General features: G+C 37.2%; 1 protein-coding gene across 2 annotated transcripts in view; it reads right to left on the bottom strand.

Moving 5' to 3' along the window:
• Positions 1-5425, bottom strand: part of LOC107728592 (follistatin-related protein 3-like) — an 8870-nt gene extending 3445 nt beyond the window's left edge. For both annotated transcript variants that reach the window (XR_001638492.1, XM_016538819.1), the window contains exons 1-3: positions 5184-5425; positions 3787-3972; positions 482-697 (exon numbers count right to left, since the gene is read on the bottom strand). Coding sequence is in view for 1 of the 2 variants with exons in the window: in XM_016538819.1 (XP_016394305.1) it covers positions 482-697; positions 3787-3972; positions 5184-5259 (478 nt within the window). In the remaining variant the exon portion in view is untranslated. The remainder of the gene's footprint in view (positions 1-481; positions 698-3786; positions 3973-5183) is intronic.
• Positions 5426-18331: the final 12906 nt, after the last annotated feature.

Here is an 18331-nt window from a genome sequence, read left to right as displayed (position 1 = left end):
TTGTGCCAGACTTTAGACCAGGTTTGAGTTGGTCTATGGTGCAGTCTATTTTCAGTTCCTCAAAATAGCAAAGCACCAACAATGCGCCTGAACACACATCTTTTTTAGACCAGCACGCCCATGGGCGCACAAATGGGCGCAAATGCATTTGCTATTTAAACAACGTGGCGCAGGACGGGAAAATGAGAACTGCGTCGGGCTAAAACTAGCAAAAACTCTTGCGCCGCACCTTACGCCACATTGCGCCGGGTGTATGATAGGGCCCATAATGTAATGTTTGCAGTCACTTATATTCAATACAATCAAGTGCACTTTTTCACAAGGGACTGGTAAATATTATTAGAAGCTTATCAGAATAGATATGGTAAATGTGAACTTATAATTCAGTCCTTGTAATAATCTGAAGCTTTTCAGTCAGTCTGCAAAACATTTGACCAAAATAATGGACTCAGCATGTGGAACCTGAAAATCAGCAACGTACTTTTGCATTCCCCCTGGTACATAATCTCCAGGTCAGGGTGACCTCTGCAGCGAGCCATCAGGAGTGCGCACTCGTCCTTGTATGAGTTCCCATCGCTCCCACACACGGCGTGTTTAGTGGAGATGTTGGAACAGTCTGGAGAGCATATGCACTGGGGACGTCCAGACTTCATCCTGCACACTTTTCCAGGGCCGCAGTTGACCCCCTCGCAGTTCTCTGCAAGAGAAAGTTGGTGGACAAAAGTTGATTATAAGGAAACCTATATATTCATTTAATACTGGAAAGCGTTGATAAAATAGTTCTGTCACCTCATATTTGTATTTTTATGCATATCACTCCAATAGCTTAGCAACATGCTAACATCAACTCTCTTGAACTCAATTCCAAGTTAAGTCATTCTGAGTCAATGAGTCATCCACTGACATTGTCCAATAATTGTCTATTCTACTCCATTCAAGCCAGAGCGAGCAAAACACATCAGAAACGGTTTCTACGATTCAGGCCCCGTTATCCCAGCTTCTGGTTCCCATTCCTGCAAGTTCTTTAATATCCTGTTGCTCCCCTTCCCTGTGAAGCCAACCAAATCACCCAAGGCCGAATCAGATACCTCCACTGGAAATCCCAGCATAACCCTGTTATGTTTCCTCAAGATCCGCCGGCAGTCACACATGATTTACAAACTGCCTTGTCTGCCCCCGAAAAACAAATGTAAGGAAATGCGCCGGACAGACGCTAAGCGCGAGTTGAGCTTTCAGGAATGCTTTGAAGCATTTTGACATCGAGAACACACTGGGGAGCTCACACATTAGGGTCCGCTAGTCCATATAGTTTTATGATAATGGAAAGCAAACGCCATGGAACAAACAATGTAACAGACTTTCACTTCCAGTGGTTCTTCACCCCCCTCACCCCAAGTGTCTAATGATGCTGATTGTGTTTGAGGCTTATGAGGACCAGACCTCTCTAGCATGTGGCACACATTTTTCTTTGCGGTGTGCTGGAATTCAGTCATCTCCGAGAGGGAAAGGCAAAACAAGTCTGCTTTCCAATAAGCATTGGGAAAGAGTGATTGCTGAGAGAGGGAGGAGAGCGAAGGGGGGAAATATAGTTGCTATTATATCAAACAATTTTTTTCATTTTATGCATAATGAGAAATATAGCTGAATTTAAGAGAAAATTGAGAGAAAAATTTAAAATGTATACCTAGAATTTCAATTTGCGACTTGCTATTGCTATTCAGATATGGGCTGTATTAAAAGTGCCGGATGGAATCCAGTCATTTCAATAGGGATCTGTGTAATTAGGAATTTCACGCGAGGGCGAAATCCACACAATCTGGAATTTTGATTTGCAACTTCCTGTTACTAATTAGAAGTAGGTCATATTAAGGTGCAGTCACATTTTACCATTGTTCAGTGAATTTCTGTAAAAGTAAAATCCAGTTATTTCAATAGAAATCCACACAATTGTGAATTTCATATGAGGGCAAAATCCACGCAATCAGGAATTTCACATTGCAATGTGCTACTGCTAATCAGATGTAGGTCATATTAAGGTGCAGTCACATTTACCATTGTTCAGAAGTTTTTTTACAGACAAAATCCAGTCATTTCAATAGGAATTCACGCAATCTGAAAAATTTTGCATTAGGGCAAAATTCACACAATCTGACATTTCAATTTACAACTTGCTATTGCTAATCATAAGTAGGTTGTATTAATGTGCAGTCACATTTACCGCTGTTTAGCAAATTTCTGCAATCCAGTTATATCAATAGAAATCCACACAATCAGGAATTTCGTATGAGGTCGAAATCCTAACAATCTGGAATTTCGTATGAGTGCAAAATTTGGAATTGTGATTTGCAACTTGCTATTGCTAATCAGATGTAGGTCATATTAATGTGCAGTCACATTTACTATTGTTCAGCAAAATTCTGCAAGTGAAATCCAGTTACTTCAATAGAAATTCAGTACTTTCTTTTGAGGGCGAATTCCACGCAATCAGGAATTTCACATTTTAATGTGCTATTGATAATCATGTAGGTCATATTAAAGTGCAGTCACATTTACCATTGTTCTTAATTTTTTACAGACAAAATCCAGTCATGTCAATAGGAATTCACGCAATCTGGAAAATTTAGCATTAGGGCAAAATCCACATAATCTGGAATTTTGATTTGCAACTTGCTATTGCTAATAAGAAGCAAGTTGTATTAAGGTGTGGTTACATTTACCTTTGTTTGACAGTTTTTAGCTGGCAGAAAGAAAACTAGCAAGACAGTCATTTCAATCAGAATCTACGTGATCAGGAATTTTGTGTAAGGGCAAATTATTTCCCCACAAAGATTGCGCAACGTTGGTCAAGCTGGTCCTGCAAATTTGTCATGTTGACCAACAAAAAGCTGCATGGTTTAAAAGTGACTTCACAACACTGTTGACAATAGACAATGGACCATTTTTGGACACCAAAATGTTGCTAATGTCACTACAACTTTAGTGGTAGGAACATTCTTATTCTGGAGAGCATTCGATTGGATGAAATGAGTGAGAGCAGGATGACTCTTCTTGGTTTCCCTGGAGGAGGACGACTATAAATTTTAAATGCATCTATCTGCTAAAATTACCTGCTAAAAGTGAATTTTAAGAGTGTACAATCATACAGATTACCTCAAAGCTAATAGATATGCACTAAAAGCCACAAAACTACAATTTTGAGCACAATTATGAGCTTACTGGGCTGAGGAAATTCTTTCTAATTATCACGTCCGCTAACTTGTTTACTCCAGTAATAACACTCTGGGTTTAAAACGTCTGATAATAGTAGAGGTTTGGAGCCCTTATATGAACCTACGTACCTGGCCAAGGCGATCAGTAGTAAATGATTTCCACAACAGCCGAGGAATGGTAAACAAAACATCTGGTGTAGATCCACGCTTTTTAAACTTGCTGAAGAATTGCATTTGCAAAGAAAACTCTCCAAACCAGCATTTGGCCTACAGTACTAGATTTTATCTCCTCAACCAAAATGGGTTCAGCCCTAATTTGCAAATGAGGAATGTTCTCTAATGTGTGTAGAAGGCTTAAAATGGTAAACACTCAGGGGAAAAAAAGGTACAAATATTGTCACTGGGGTGGTATACACCTCTGTACCAAAGGGTTCTTTTGTATCTGTTTTCTGTGAGTGTAGTAACCAGTTCAAGAAGACTTCAGCACAGAGTCTCTCACTGATATCAACAAGTTGGAACGGGACAACCCAGTCTACCTGCTGAGATCTTAGAACGGAGGGTAAATACGAGCCGGTACCTTTGCACGGCTTACAGGAAACTATTCCCAGGAATCCCAGCAGGCTGACTTCATTGATAGGCAGACTGGTATTGGACCAGGCAGTGTCCAGACGGCCGGCAGCACAGCACTCTTCCCTGCTCACACCTCTCATGAGCACCATGTCACAGCGGTGCTCCGGACCCTGCTGCAGCCAGCACATGCCAGCTAGACAAACAAATACAGAATGAAAACACACACAATCCATCTCAGAGATATTGCCAACAATACAACCCTGACATCAACTTGTGATGTATTTTCTCCATTCCTTCACAGTTGCACATATGAAACTGGAAAGTATTTGATGACTAAAACAAAGATTATCTCAGATATGTCACAATACCCAATAAAGTATGTCATATGAGAAATCTCATGTTACGAGAAAAAAAGGGAATTTTTTTACAGAATTACGGGAATTGACACTTTGTGGAAAATATTTCAAATCTTTGTTAACAAGAAAAACCTTTAGAATTCACCTTTATAAATAACCTTTATATACACTTTTGAAGTGGCATTTTAGTTGTCTTTACATAGACTGTTTAATTCTGCTCAAAGTTGTCATACATGCATTTACACAAATACAACAAATACAACTGTATACTTTGATACTAAGGGGTGAGGTTGGTCAGAGCTGGCTTAATTTAGTCTGGCTTTTATGCTGCATTAAGTCTTTACACTGAATTGTGAGCAGGCACAGAGCAACCAACTTGACTGTGTAAAGATGCCTTATTTCTGTTTTATTGCTCAAAAGTTGACTATCAGTTTCTGAATTCATGGTTAACTAATGTAATATCACACATTTAACAGAACATGCAACAAATGCCAATGCAATAAATAAAAAGTGCGCTGACTTTCGGTTCATTACATTAAAGCATGTCAACATATTCTGTTACACCAAATACACAAAATAATGATCTTTAAAAAAGCATCATATGACCCTTTAACATTATTGTACCCACAAAGGAGGGTCGAAGAAAACGTCTGGTAGACTTAAGAATATGAATTATTTTTTACATAAAAGTATTATATATATATATATATATATAGAACAACATTTCAGTAACCACAAATGTTAAATATAAAGTTTACGCTAGTCAACAGAATGAAATCGCCTTTGCGTGAGGAGGTAACCATAGCAACAGCTGCTCGATCGCTGTCAGTATTGAACGGTACATCCACTAAACGTAAAACATTATTATAAATTAACTTTAATGTTTTCTTTAAAACGCACCAACGTGTGTTTATTTCACACACATAAAAGCATATGGTAATATCTCGATTAGTACTTACATTGGTAATTTAAAGTTGCCAAACTTCTATAGCAACTAATGAAGAAAGCTAATAATGAAATGCAAAATATTGTTAAGTCGTTCACTTACCGTTCGTTCGATGATCTTCAAATATTTCACAAACTGAAATAAGTATCACACAATGTAGTACAGCCAAAAAGTTCATTATGCTGTTGAATATTTCTATAGGCTACACAGATGTTTCAACCAGCGGCGTTCCTTAAAAGTATTGAGACTGATAAGAAGTCTAGAGAGCTATTAACGTGGGTTGTTTCCACTAGGTTTCGTGAATGGGCTTGTTGTAAGTGATTTCGGTCCGCCTCTGTATAAATATTTTGCCCGAGTAAATTATGCTTCTGGGATGGGCGATAATTCCAGCCAGTTACGTTGTTGATGCAGTTGTGTACTTGAGTCAGTTCTCGGATATGAGGCTGAAAAACTCCCACACTTCATCTCGGTCCGTCTGAACTCAGTTAACCAAGAAATTTACCAAGATAACTTTAATGGCAAATGTATATGCAAGTAAGTCTATGAATATTTCTCAGGGTTGGTTTATTTTTTAAATACAAATTCTTGCCTTACAAACAATAAATAGGCTAAATAAAAAAAATAAAAAATGCATTGGATATATACTTATATTATATATATCCGATAAAAATGCTCATTTAGAAGAAAAATTCAGATGGCATATATATATATTTTTTTTTATTTTTATTTTTTTTAATTTTTTTTACTTCTTGTAAGCTTACCTCAATATAGCGTTACCCTTGAATTAAAAAAAATTGTCCTAAGCAAAAATATCCACCTTTCAGTTAAAGTCTACCTTAATTATAAACTTGAATCTTGTCTGACCAACATACAAACAAATTTAAGATGGCATAATTTTTTTATTTATTTTTTTACTTATTGTAAGCTTACCTCAATATAGCGTTACCCTTGAATTAAAAAAAATTGTCCTAAGCAAAAATATCCACCTTTCAGTTAAAGTCTACCTTAATTATAAACTTGAATCTTGTCTGACCAACATACAAAACCACTCCTAGAGAAAACACTAAATTTGTGTAATTGCAGTTTGAACCAAAACCTAATAGTTACGGAGATTTATCTCTTGTAACAACTAGCTACCCCGGCTTCCTATAGCATTTACATCAAAAATATACATTTATAATGTGCAAAATGTCTCAAACCACAGTATATGTAGTCACATTTTAATGGATGTACTATTTGTAGGTCCCACTTTACATTAAGTGGCCCTAATACCAGTGTACTTACATAGTAACTAGATGTGTACATAGTATGTAACCACAGTTTAAGCACGTTGGTACATAGTATCTACAGCTCTAATGTTTGTGTAACTACACTTATGTAACAACCCACTGAATGGTATGTGTAAGTACAAATGTGTAACAGGACATTGGTAACAACACTTTTTGGTAATTTAAGTACAAATGTGTAACAGGACTAACAGCACTTTTTGGTAAAGAAAGTGTTACACTTTATATTAGATTTATCATGCAATTCTGATGTTACACAACATCGGCCAGTAAGTTAGGCTTTACATATAAATTGTGGTTGGTGTCCAGAATGTTACACTTTATATTAAGTGGACAGTTCCTGAGGAGTTACCATGTAAGTACACTGGTATTACAGTGGTGCACCAACTCCAACTCGAGATCCAACTCCTCCCACTTTACATATCCCTAAACCTACCCATCTCCACCCACTGGATCCCATTTCCACCCCTAAACCTACCCATCTCCACCCCCTGGATCAAATGGTTCCAATTACTCTTATACATATTGTTGTTACAAAACGTAGTTATATAATTCCTGTTACACGAGTACTTAGTGAAGTGGAAAAAAAAAAGTGTTGTTACCAATGTCCTGTTACACATTTGTACTTAAACCATCCTGAGGGTTGTTACATGTGTGTAGTTGCAGAAAAATTACAGCTGTAGATACTATGTACCAATGTGTACTTACACTGTGGCTACATTCTATGTACACATTTAGTTACTATGTAAGTACACAGGTATTAGGGGCACAATATAAAGTGGGACCAAATTCTATAATTTTTGTCTGCTGATGCTCTGGCTTTATTCAAGATACTTTGTGGTTTCATTTTAATGAAAATGCCGTAAAATGTCAGTTTTGTAGAAGTCTCTGTGCAAGAATTTCTCCAACCGGAGGGCAAAATTAGGCTTAATTCAACTGAATATTTTAGCTATTATACGGTTTAAATAACTGATAAGACACACCTGTGGCCAGATAAACAATGCTGCGGTCACCGGTGGGGCCTGGCAGCAGTATCTGCGGACTGTCACCTATCAGCACGTGGCTTCCATTAAAACGTGGCCTGGAAGTCAATGACGTGACTGCTAAATAGATGAGAGTGTGTCTGTGGGCCGTTCAGCCATGTGGAAAACCACCATCCGCCGAGCATGGAGCTCATTAAGATGTTGTGTTCAAGACAAGGAGCTCCTTGAGAGTGGAACACATGGTTCATATTGACGATTTCGGTTCTGATGTAAACTCCCATAGTCGTGCGCTGGCATGCTTTCTTCACTGGCACACCCTGCCTTCCTCCCATCGCTGTGGTATGATATTGCATGCCAGTTAATATTTTGCAGGTTCTTCCCATATGGCTTGATCCTCAATGGAGGGTCTTTGATCTCCGAGGGGGAGAAGAAAAAGAAAGTATCACATGAACCGTCTATATCTATGTTGATAAAAAAAAGGGGGGTGTTATGTTGATGTATAATAATTCCCAGCGAATGCTGACCTTGAGGTGGGTGGCCGAAGAAAGCACTTGCTCAAGGACTTTCTCACATGGTTTGGGTCTACAGAAACTCACTTAGTGCTGTTTCCCACTATTCATCTAACACTTATTCATGAATATCAGTCACTCATCGAAAATCACAATATTTATGAGCTGCAAAAGTGAGTGCAAGAACTTACTGAAAAATGTCTGATTTTGATTTGCAGTGATGAAAAACACACCGCGGCTGAGGCACCACTATGACAGAATCTGAAAACGGTCTGATCCTGGTAGAAAGGAGGGGGAAAAGTACAGAATGTGAACTATGAATGTTTTTACAGTTGCCATACATTTATTCAGTGGTTGAAATGTAAGACTTGATGACTATTAAATGTTTTGGCTGTAAATGCTATAGCTATAAAAAAACAAAAAACAAAACAACCACCTGGAAATATCAAAGAATTTTAGAACAGAAATTTAATTTAAATGAATAATAATAACAACAATAATAATACACAAATATGTTATTAGTTTATTAAATTAGCAATAATAATAATAATAACAATAATAAATTATAATTTATATAAAAATAAAATAATAATTAAATATAAAATTATTCAATAAAATGGTTCAAGTACATCTAATAATAATAATAATAATAATAATAAATTATTCAATAATTTAGATAGAAGTTGCTCTATTGCCATCTCTATAAATTATTTAATAATAATAATAATAAACTACAATGTCACTTAAACAGCTTAAACATTTTATTTTATGACAACATGGGAAGTTGGAACATTTGTAATATGTCAAACCAAACTAATGTTAATGTAAAAGGATAACAATGCTATATAGCTATAGAAAATAAAGCATTTTTACCTGGAAATATCAGGGAATTTTATGATTACATAAATTAATACACTGGCATTCAATTATGTGGCATTTGTAATATGTCAAGCCAAACTAATGTTAACTAATATGTTTAGTAATCGCTAAAATTAACTATAATTCACAATAATTCCCTTGACAGTTTTAGTACTGCAGCTAGTGATTTAAGCCTCATTATTTAGAAATGCTACCCTCTACCGGTGGTTGTATGAAGCAAGACTGAATATTTCATTCCTGTCCATTACCAAGAATAATGAATTACACATTTGCCAACTGTATACGGCTTGTGATCAAACACGCTGCTTTGGATTTCCCTATAATGCATTACCATAAAGTAGTAACCCGAAAATACTGTGCCTTTTTCTTGATGAACCTTAAATAAAATATGCATGTGATGGTCATTAATCTAATCATCAGGTCCCATAGTTATTCATTATTTTATAATCGTTGGAGTAGACGCTCTTAGTTCTGTTCAACAATAAATACATAAATGATAAAGATGTTTTGCTAATATGATTATATTGGATAATGCTGATACTAATGATGTTTGCTGATTTGATTTGGGGATTTTAACAGAACAGAATTAACACGATTCATTTTGTTGCATAATGAGATAAAAGCTTTGATTCACGTCTATGATGCAGAGTAAAAGCTCAACTGGGAACAGACGCATATGCCTAATGCCATTAAAAAGCCCAAAATTTTGTCAAATATTGTGCAGTAATCATCCATTAATAATAAAGTGAAGTAAAACCCCACATTTGAAGATTCTGGCATCAAAGTTCCTTTTAGTTTTCTTTGTCACACAAACACACATAAAATAATCAGTTAATTCCCTTCTCGTGTGTGTTTCTGATTGAAAAATCCACCAAAGAGGAAGTAGGTGACTAATTCATTTACCCCCTCACCAACACACCGTGCCTCCTTCTTAATGGCCATTTAAAGTCCCTCCAGCTGTTCATTGGTGGGTAAATTAATCCCTCTTAGCCGGCTACGCTGTGGGTGTAGATCTTGCTGCAAAGGACGTGCTTTGACGCAACACAGACTAAAAGGAGAGCACACTGGCAGGAAGAATGGGAGCCTCAGGGCGATGGGAAGCATCCTACACTGATGTCTGCTCAGGCCTATGCCAGTGAAGAGGACACAAACATCATGCACAGTTTGCCATCGAATTGACAAAGTAAACAATTAAGTGAGCATCTATTTGTAGAGGGTAATAATGACTCTAAAACCCGGTTGGAAACAAACAGACAAAGTCAGAATAAATAAGATATAGAGGGAGCTATACAAAAATATACATTTTCATGATACACATTTTGATTTAATTTGATACAGTAGGTAGTATTGATTATATTGAAGGAATGATTAGCCTACTTTTTAAAGTCGCTTTGAAGGTGTCTGCTAAATAGTTTCATTAAGGATTCTTTTGGTATTTTCAAGATATAAAAATGCAGTTCCATAGTGAAATTATTAGATAATTTCATTAATAAAATACAATGAACACTATTACTGCAATATATTACACCGACTTTTCGCAGTCTTTTTGGCGGCATAAATGCAGTCCAATTTGGCCTTAACTATATATTAACACCTCTAAAGCAATACAAAATGTGATATACTGGATTAATTTTTATAAAACACTTCTGAAAACATGTTGTCATTTAAACAATTCACTGTAAGGTTTGCTAGAGTCATTCGTTCGGGAATCTGACATCTTTGCCCTGCATGTTTCTGGTTAACAAAAAGATTAGATTCATTACAGTCATTCCTTTGTGAATTTGACAACTTGACGCTGTATGTTTCTGGTTCACAAAAAGAAACGAGTCATTAGATAGCCTACATTTCGCTAATACAATTACAGAACGAATAACTATATCTTCTTTATGAATCACTTCTACGTTACTACTCCATTTTCGGACTATGTTGATTGCGCTGTACATTCAGTATTATGTTGTGACATTGGTACATTTTCTATTGCAGATAACTGATGTTAACACACGCTACCACCTGCTGTGTGAACGGAGCCGTAATGTACAATTTCGTCTGTCACGTCATACCGGTAATATGTTAAAGGTAGGGTAGGAGATTTCGGGGAGGCTATCGATGGCAAGCTAGCTTTGAAAGCATAAGATCCCACCCTCTCTTCAAATTACTTTCCAAAGCCACGCCTCCTCCAAAACACATGAACGTGCAAAGGCAGACCAGAGACTAACCAGCGACACAATGAGAGACAGGGTTGGTCGAGGGTTGAACCCAGCTAACAATTTTTGGTTCCCAGAACGTTCCCGGAACGTTAGTTTTTGGTTCCCAGAATGTTTTTTTTTTTTATGTTTTTTTTTTTTTGTTAGCCAGGAAAGTTTTTTTTAACGTTCCCAGAACGTTAGTTTTGGTTCCCAGAACGTTATTCTAACGTTAATCTAACGTTCCCATAACATTATTATAACATTCCCCTAACCTCTTTACTCCGATATGATCACCCTGCTGTACGTCAGTAATCATCCAGCACACTCGTGACCCAGTATAGCATGGAAATTATCTGTATGGATGCCTAATCAGTATAATAAAAACCACATCTTGTTTTTATCTATTGTTTAAGTAATAATCTGAGTACATCAACCATCATATGTCATGCTGGAGAAGCGCGTGCAGATCAGAGGCGCGCAGTAAATGAAGATAAAACAAACCCACGAATGTATGATTTCTTATAGCTTAACCTTGGCTTTTGATTGATCTAATTTCTGTATTTTAATAAATGCTGCATTAAACGAATTTCAGTGCTCTGTTGTAACTGAGCAGACAAGATGAGAGGTGTGCGGATCCATATGCAAGCTTTTATTCAAAGGCGTGGTCAGAAACAGGCGAGGGTCAGACAATGGCAACAGGTATATTGAGGGCAAGACACAAGAATAGTCCAGTAAACAGGCGTGGTCGATCTCCAGCGAACAATGTCCAAACAGGGTAATCCAAAGGGTTAATCCAAACACAGGCGATGGCCCAGGCGATGGGTAATCAGTATCCGAAATGGCAAGGCAAAAGGTAAATCCAAGATATACGGGCAAGAATCAGAAACCAGGAAATCAGGAAACACAATGAGACTAGACTAATGGTGCGTTCAAGTCATGTCGGATAGATCGTATTTACGAGTTGAACCCACATGAACGGCACCAAAAAAATTTACATTTTCTTTAAGCCCAGAGTTTCCGAGTTAGGGGCGTGTCAATGAAAAACATGGTGGAATCGATGGATGCAACATCTGTAGTTGACGGTAAATTTTTCGTAAACAAAAACCTCTCACTTAACATCATGTTCTCTTCAGTTAGGTATTTTAAATCCCTCCGAAATCATATTTACTCTCATAAATATATTAATTTTAAGTAATCATTCAATAAAGAGATCGATAAACGAGCGAGTCAATCAGCCAGTAAAACGAAAATTGAATTTTAAATTCTGCGAGTGCGCGGCTCTCTGTGAAAGATATGTGAAAGCGCATGCTGGAGAAGCGCGTGCAGATCAGAGGCGCGCAGTAAATGAAGATAAAACAAACCCACGAATGTATGATTTCTTATAGCTTAACCTTGGCTTTTGATTGATCTAATTTCTGTATTTTAATAAATGCTGCATTAAACGAATTTCAGTGCTCTGTTGTAACTGAGCAGACAAGATGAGAGGTGTGCGGATCCATATGCAAGCTTTTATTCAAAGGCGTGGTCAGAAACAGGCGAGGGTCAGACAATGGCAACAGGTATATTGAGGGCAAGACACAAGAATAGTCCAGTAAACAGGCGTGGTCGATCTCCAGCGAACAATGTCCAAACAGGGTAATCCAAAGGGTTAATCCAAACACAGGCGATGGCCCAGGCGATGGGTAATCAGTATCCGAAATGGCAAGGCAAAAGGTAAATCCAAGATATACGGGCAAGAATCAGAAACCAGGAAATCAGGAAACACAATGAGACTAGACTAATGGTGCGTTCAAGTCATGTCGGATAGATCGTATTTACGATTTAGTTTTCCTATAAACTTAAATTGGTCATGTTCTTGTTACGCAGCTAGTTAATGAAATCCAAGTAAAAAAAATGCAGACCCTGTTGTATTTTCTTGTAATTTATTAAAAGGTACACCGCCATCTTGTGCCAACTAAACTGACTTGAACGCTCCTGACGTCATAATTACGACTTGTCAACTCGTAAGTACGAACGTCCCAGGAGGACTTGAACACAGCATAAGACTAGAACTAGGAACTGAGACTAGGGACTAGGAACTAGAAACTAGAAACTAGAAACTAAGACAGGGAAATGGCTCCGTAAAGTGCTATCACTTGGAGTGCGATAAACGCAGACAATACTCGGCGTTGAATGGTGGTGTGAGACTGATTTATATAGTGTGTTATTGGTAGCAGCTGTGTGTGATTGGTTTCAGGTGAGCTTGTTATTAGTGCAATGGAGCATGAGAAATGTAGTCCAGGGTGATTTGTAACAGTCTGTGTAGTGTGAGAGTCCATGTGGAGAGTGGGTGACCTCTGGTGGTGAGTGAGCGGAAGTTTATAGACCAGATTCGTGACATCTGCATAGGTCATTACACATTAACATCTGCAACTTTTCACTATCTTACGGTTTCAGTAAAGATAGTTTTACAGGATTATAAAAATAACCTGAGAATTACCATAAGGGAAAGTTCTGAATAAGTTATTTTTAGGTTATTTAAAAATAAGCACCCTGCAACGTAAATTTTTTAGTTTTTTTTTATAATTATAGTTAATTTTAGCGTTCTGGGAACGTTATTTTATGGTTGCAAAAAAATAACCTAGAAATAACCATTAGGGAACGAGATTACCTCATGTCTCATTCACTATTGAGAAAACATTACTCTACAAAGCTCATAAGATTGCAATAATAACGCCTTCCATTCTCGCTCTGTCTGCAATAGAGTGGAACGCGCTGATGACGTATCATGTCTGCTTGAACAGCGTGCCCAGAGGTATGCATATATGTTGACCGACAGGTAGGACAGCCTATCATAACCCTCGGACCGAGGGATAAGATTGGACAAACATGAACACGCCTTCCACAGATTATATACATATAAATACATTGAGATGTGAAGAGACTTTCAACCAGCATAACAAATGTATTTAAACAAAATCACCTACCTTGCCTTTAAATGCGTCTCACATAGGGGTAGATTGTAGCAGTGTGTCATCTGAAGGTTTGTAAGGTGGCCGAGAGAGCTCAACGCGCTGCAACTTCAGAAAACACATGCAAATAGAAAAAGCAAGAAAATCAAGTAAATCAAGAAAACAACTTCATCAATTTGACAACAAACGCGCTTCAAACACTCACAACACAACCAAATAAATAAATGCACTGCAAATGCTCACAACGCAAACAATTAAAGAAACGCACTGCAAAGGCTCACAACACAACCAAATAAATAAATGCACTGCAAATGCTCACAACGCAAACAATTAAAGAAATGCACTGCAAAGGCTCACAACACAACCAAATAAATAATCGCGTTTGTTTGGTTCTGTTGTGAGCATTTGCAGCGCATGTGTTGTCAAATTGATGAAGTTGTTTTCTTAATTAGCAGGTGTTTTTTTCTTTTTGCAGCGCGTTGAGCTCTCTCGGCCACAGTAGGTTTGGATCCAAAAAATTTTGTTTGCACGTGGCTTGTACTCTGGTCTCCACTGAGGTAAAAAGTTGGTGTCAGTTATTAAAAACATGACAGAAAAACTCACGCCTGGTACTGCATCTTGTCAGCTGAGATAGAACTTTACATTGTTTTGGACGTTGCCATCTTTGATATTGACTTTTCGCTAGGGATACATGTAATATTTAGGGGGTTTTGCGAGAACAAAAAATTTGAATTTAATGATTAGCAACTCATTCATATAGCAGCATCCATACTGTATGTAAACTGTCCTATGAAAAGGACATTTTGTGAGTCACACTGTTTGTGAACATAGCAAAAGAATTCACGTGTAAGGATGAGCGCTCCGGAGTATGGCGCTGAAAAGAAAGATGATAGTGATTAATACTATGTCCACATATTACCAGCTGTACAGTAGGTGGCACTGTTATGGCACTAGCACCTTCTATGACACTTGGCAAACTGAACTACTGTATGCTATTGCGTTTGAAATGCGTGGGTGTAGGATGAGAGTGAGTCGTGATGTGTTGATCATAGCACTGGTCTACAGCAAAAGGCGCTAAGATTGCCTTCAGATGCTTGGTAGCAGGTGTTTAAGTACAGAGGTTGAAAGGGCAAAGATAGTTAGCAAATGCATTCTAGATCTAGGCTCTAGTTATTTATTAGCACAAATGTTTATTTAATTATTTTATTTTATGTCAAACACTAATGTATTATTGATAGCTTAAATAACTAGGACAAATCAACTAATTTGTACACAGCGCTGCTAAAACAGTGTAATTAGAGACTGACTGAATGTTTTAATGGGAGTTATTGCAGTGCCGTTTCATTTTTGAACAACAGGCAGTCATAGATGACAGTGAAGACTAATTTAGTTGAATAATGTGGTGCAGGGTCTATTGTGATGCACTGATGGGATATCACGACAAAGCATTCAGTCTTACTCATCATGACATGCTTGAAAATGACCCTCAATACAAAACAAGAGGCAAAAAATGATCTGCATTATTTGTCTGTTGAATCCGTATCACTCTATTGTTGAAACAACAAACAAATTATATGTTTGAAATAGCAAACAACTTTGTCACAACATAACCAACCTTGCCATATAAGGAGCTTGATGCAATAATTTCATAATAACAGCATTAATATAGCACTGTAGTTATTACACATTAGCATTAAGACAGCACTGTAGTTATGATTTTTGTGTTGCAAGATATTAGAATTAAACAAAGCTTAAAGTTTGCTGGTCTTGCAGGTTTTAGGAGGTTTAAGCTTGTCTCCCAGCCTAGTCATCAACAAAAATGCCCAGATCTCTCTAAAACCAGCAAAAGGACCAGCCAGGCTGGATACAAGTTAAGACCAGCTAATCAGGTTAGGCTGTTTTTTTTTTTCTTCCTCCCAGCAGGTTAGTGTAAATCAGGGTAATTACAGAATTAAGAAAATACATAAATGTCTGTTTTTTCCCCATATAATGTAGCACTGACGTATAATGTAGCTCTGGGAATGTAAATATAAAATTTTATATTATTATATTTTGTAGCTTTAAAAATGCTGCGATTGCAGAAGAGAAGACGAAATTCGCTCATTGTTTTTATTTCTGGCTGTACTGAAGTAGAAGCATTTCTGTTTTAACGCCTCAGTGGGGATAAAAAATCGAATTTAATATAGGCCTATATAGACTGTTAACAATTCTTGAAAGCTTGCTAGCACAGACGGTCAGGACACAGTTGCCTTGGCAACAAATGACTGAAGCATAACATTCTCGCGCCGGAGCAGCGTTTGAACTTGTGTGGCTGAGCGAGAGCGAGAGCGGGAGCTTTTCCCGCTTCTCACCTTTCCCGCTCTCGCGCTGTTATGAGGTGAAGGGACTCGACGACCTAGCTGTTAATGGTGTGAAAATAAGAAACGAAACGATCAAACGCTTTCAACTGTATTTTTAGCTACAACGCGGACTGACGGCTGTCACCGCTGTTTCGGTAACTAAGGTTAGTGGTGAGTGGTCTGTGAGAGACAGAGATTTTCTCCCTTCTGTAGAGAAAATGTAGGCAATTTTCTTGTAATGCTTTTGAAGCAGTTTGAGGGAAAACAGTCTTATTTAGATTGTTGTGTCTTATAAAATCTTATTTTATTCATTACTTAAAACGTTATTTTAAATGTATTAAATGTGTATTATACTTTTTGACTTTCTCAGTTTGTGTAAATCCACATGGAGTTCAGAAGAAACTTTTTATCCAGAGTAATTTTACATTTGTCTAGTACAAATATGTCACTTTGTTTCATAATCAGGGTTTGAAATTAACACCCGCCAACCCGCCAAATGCGGGTAAAAATCAGCTGTGGCGGGTAACGCTGTCAAATCACTAGCCAACATACCCAGCGATGTAGCTACTGGCCATCGGGAGCACCGGGACATTCCCGGTGGGTCGATCGCCGAAGCGAGGGAGACCTCATATTAGGCGCTGTTTTTAAATTACAGCCCACGCGAAACTGCAAAAAGCAAGTACTCCAAAATTGCGAAGCGGCGCTACCAGGTGCATCCGCCAGCCACGCGTTATGAATAATAACTTCTGAACATTAAACACTGACTGTCAGTCTTTATTCACCTGTTTCTCATGTTTTCTCATTAAAATTCATTAAATTAAATAGTGTAAATTACATTGCTAATGTTATGGAATAGCAAAGTTTAATAATAGAGGGGCACATTGTAACGCAGTGTTACAGCGTTCCTCATCTGTGCAACTGGAATTTAAAGCCAGTTGGTGTCTTCTACTAGTATCTATCTACTATCTAAACTGATAAATAACAGATTGGAGAATAAAATAATAGCAGATTTGTCTCATTTTAAATGAATCCTAAAAACTGAGATGAAAAATTTACTTCAGCCAAACAAATGTTCAGCGATATATTTTTTTCTCTATACAATGTTGATATGGCAACTAGTAAATAACGTAAATTTTGTTATGCTAGCATGTGGAAATATTCAAACCACGCATGTTACAACTAACCCCGCTTTACTTTTTGCCCCTCGTTCCCCTTGTTATTGTTGCACTTAATTCCTTTTCTTGTGTGTATGCTTGGGCAATACTCTGTGTAAACATAGAGCCATTGAATTTTACACTCAATTTACGGATATTGAAAACTGATATTGAGAGAGACTAATAGTACAAGTAAAATCAAATCTGTTTGATCTTATACAGCACTGTCACCAAAGTCCTTCAAACCTTTAAAACGACTCTGTGACAATCACCTAAATATGTAGCCCAATGAACATTACAATGTGAATAAAAATAGTTATTAGCTGTTACTGAAAACTATGAAAACACTAGTGGAACTAGCACACGCCCACACTCTTTTCTTGCGCAAGCAGTGCCTAGGGAACACTAGGAAGGGGAAACTTTTTTTTTTTTTAATAGGGGAAAATTATTTGAAACATTTTTAAAAAATTGAACATGCTATTCAATTCTGTTATCGATTCACAAGTTTCTTCTTTCACTGACACAGTAAAAGCACAAAAAAAAAAAAAGTGTTTCCTGAATTACTGCGAAACATAAAAGTGAACAGCGCAATAAGTCCAATTTCTGCATTATAAGCGGTTTCTTTTTAGTGAATCACAAAAATGTATGAATCATTTGGAGTAGTTTCTCAATTAATTTGATTAATTTACTGTCATTACCACGGTCATTAGTTTAGTCATGTCAGAATGAAAAAGCGATACCCTGTTGTGATTGGTTGTTTATATGGCATTAAAGATAAACGTTATGAGATGCTATTTTCTAAAAATAAAGGAATTAAATTTGATACAACTTTTCTTGTTCTTGATATTTTATATTATTTATTGAAATGATCCCATTTAGAATATTTTCAAACAGAATTGCATTTCTTTTTTCCGAAATGCATTCTTCTTCAAAAGAAGAGCAACCAGAATAGTTATGAAGTCC

The sequence above is a fragment of the Sinocyclocheilus rhinocerous genome, unplaced genomic scaffold (assembly GCF_001515625.1).
Source record: "Sinocyclocheilus rhinocerous isolate Xijiao unplaced genomic scaffold, SAMN03320098_v1.1 scaffold1238, whole genome shotgun sequence".
Lineage (NCBI taxonomy): Eukaryota > Metazoa > Chordata > Actinopteri > Cypriniformes > Cyprinidae > Sinocyclocheilus > Sinocyclocheilus rhinocerous.
Note: the sequence above shows the minus strand (reverse complement) of the source record. Positions and strands in the feature narration are given on the sequence as shown.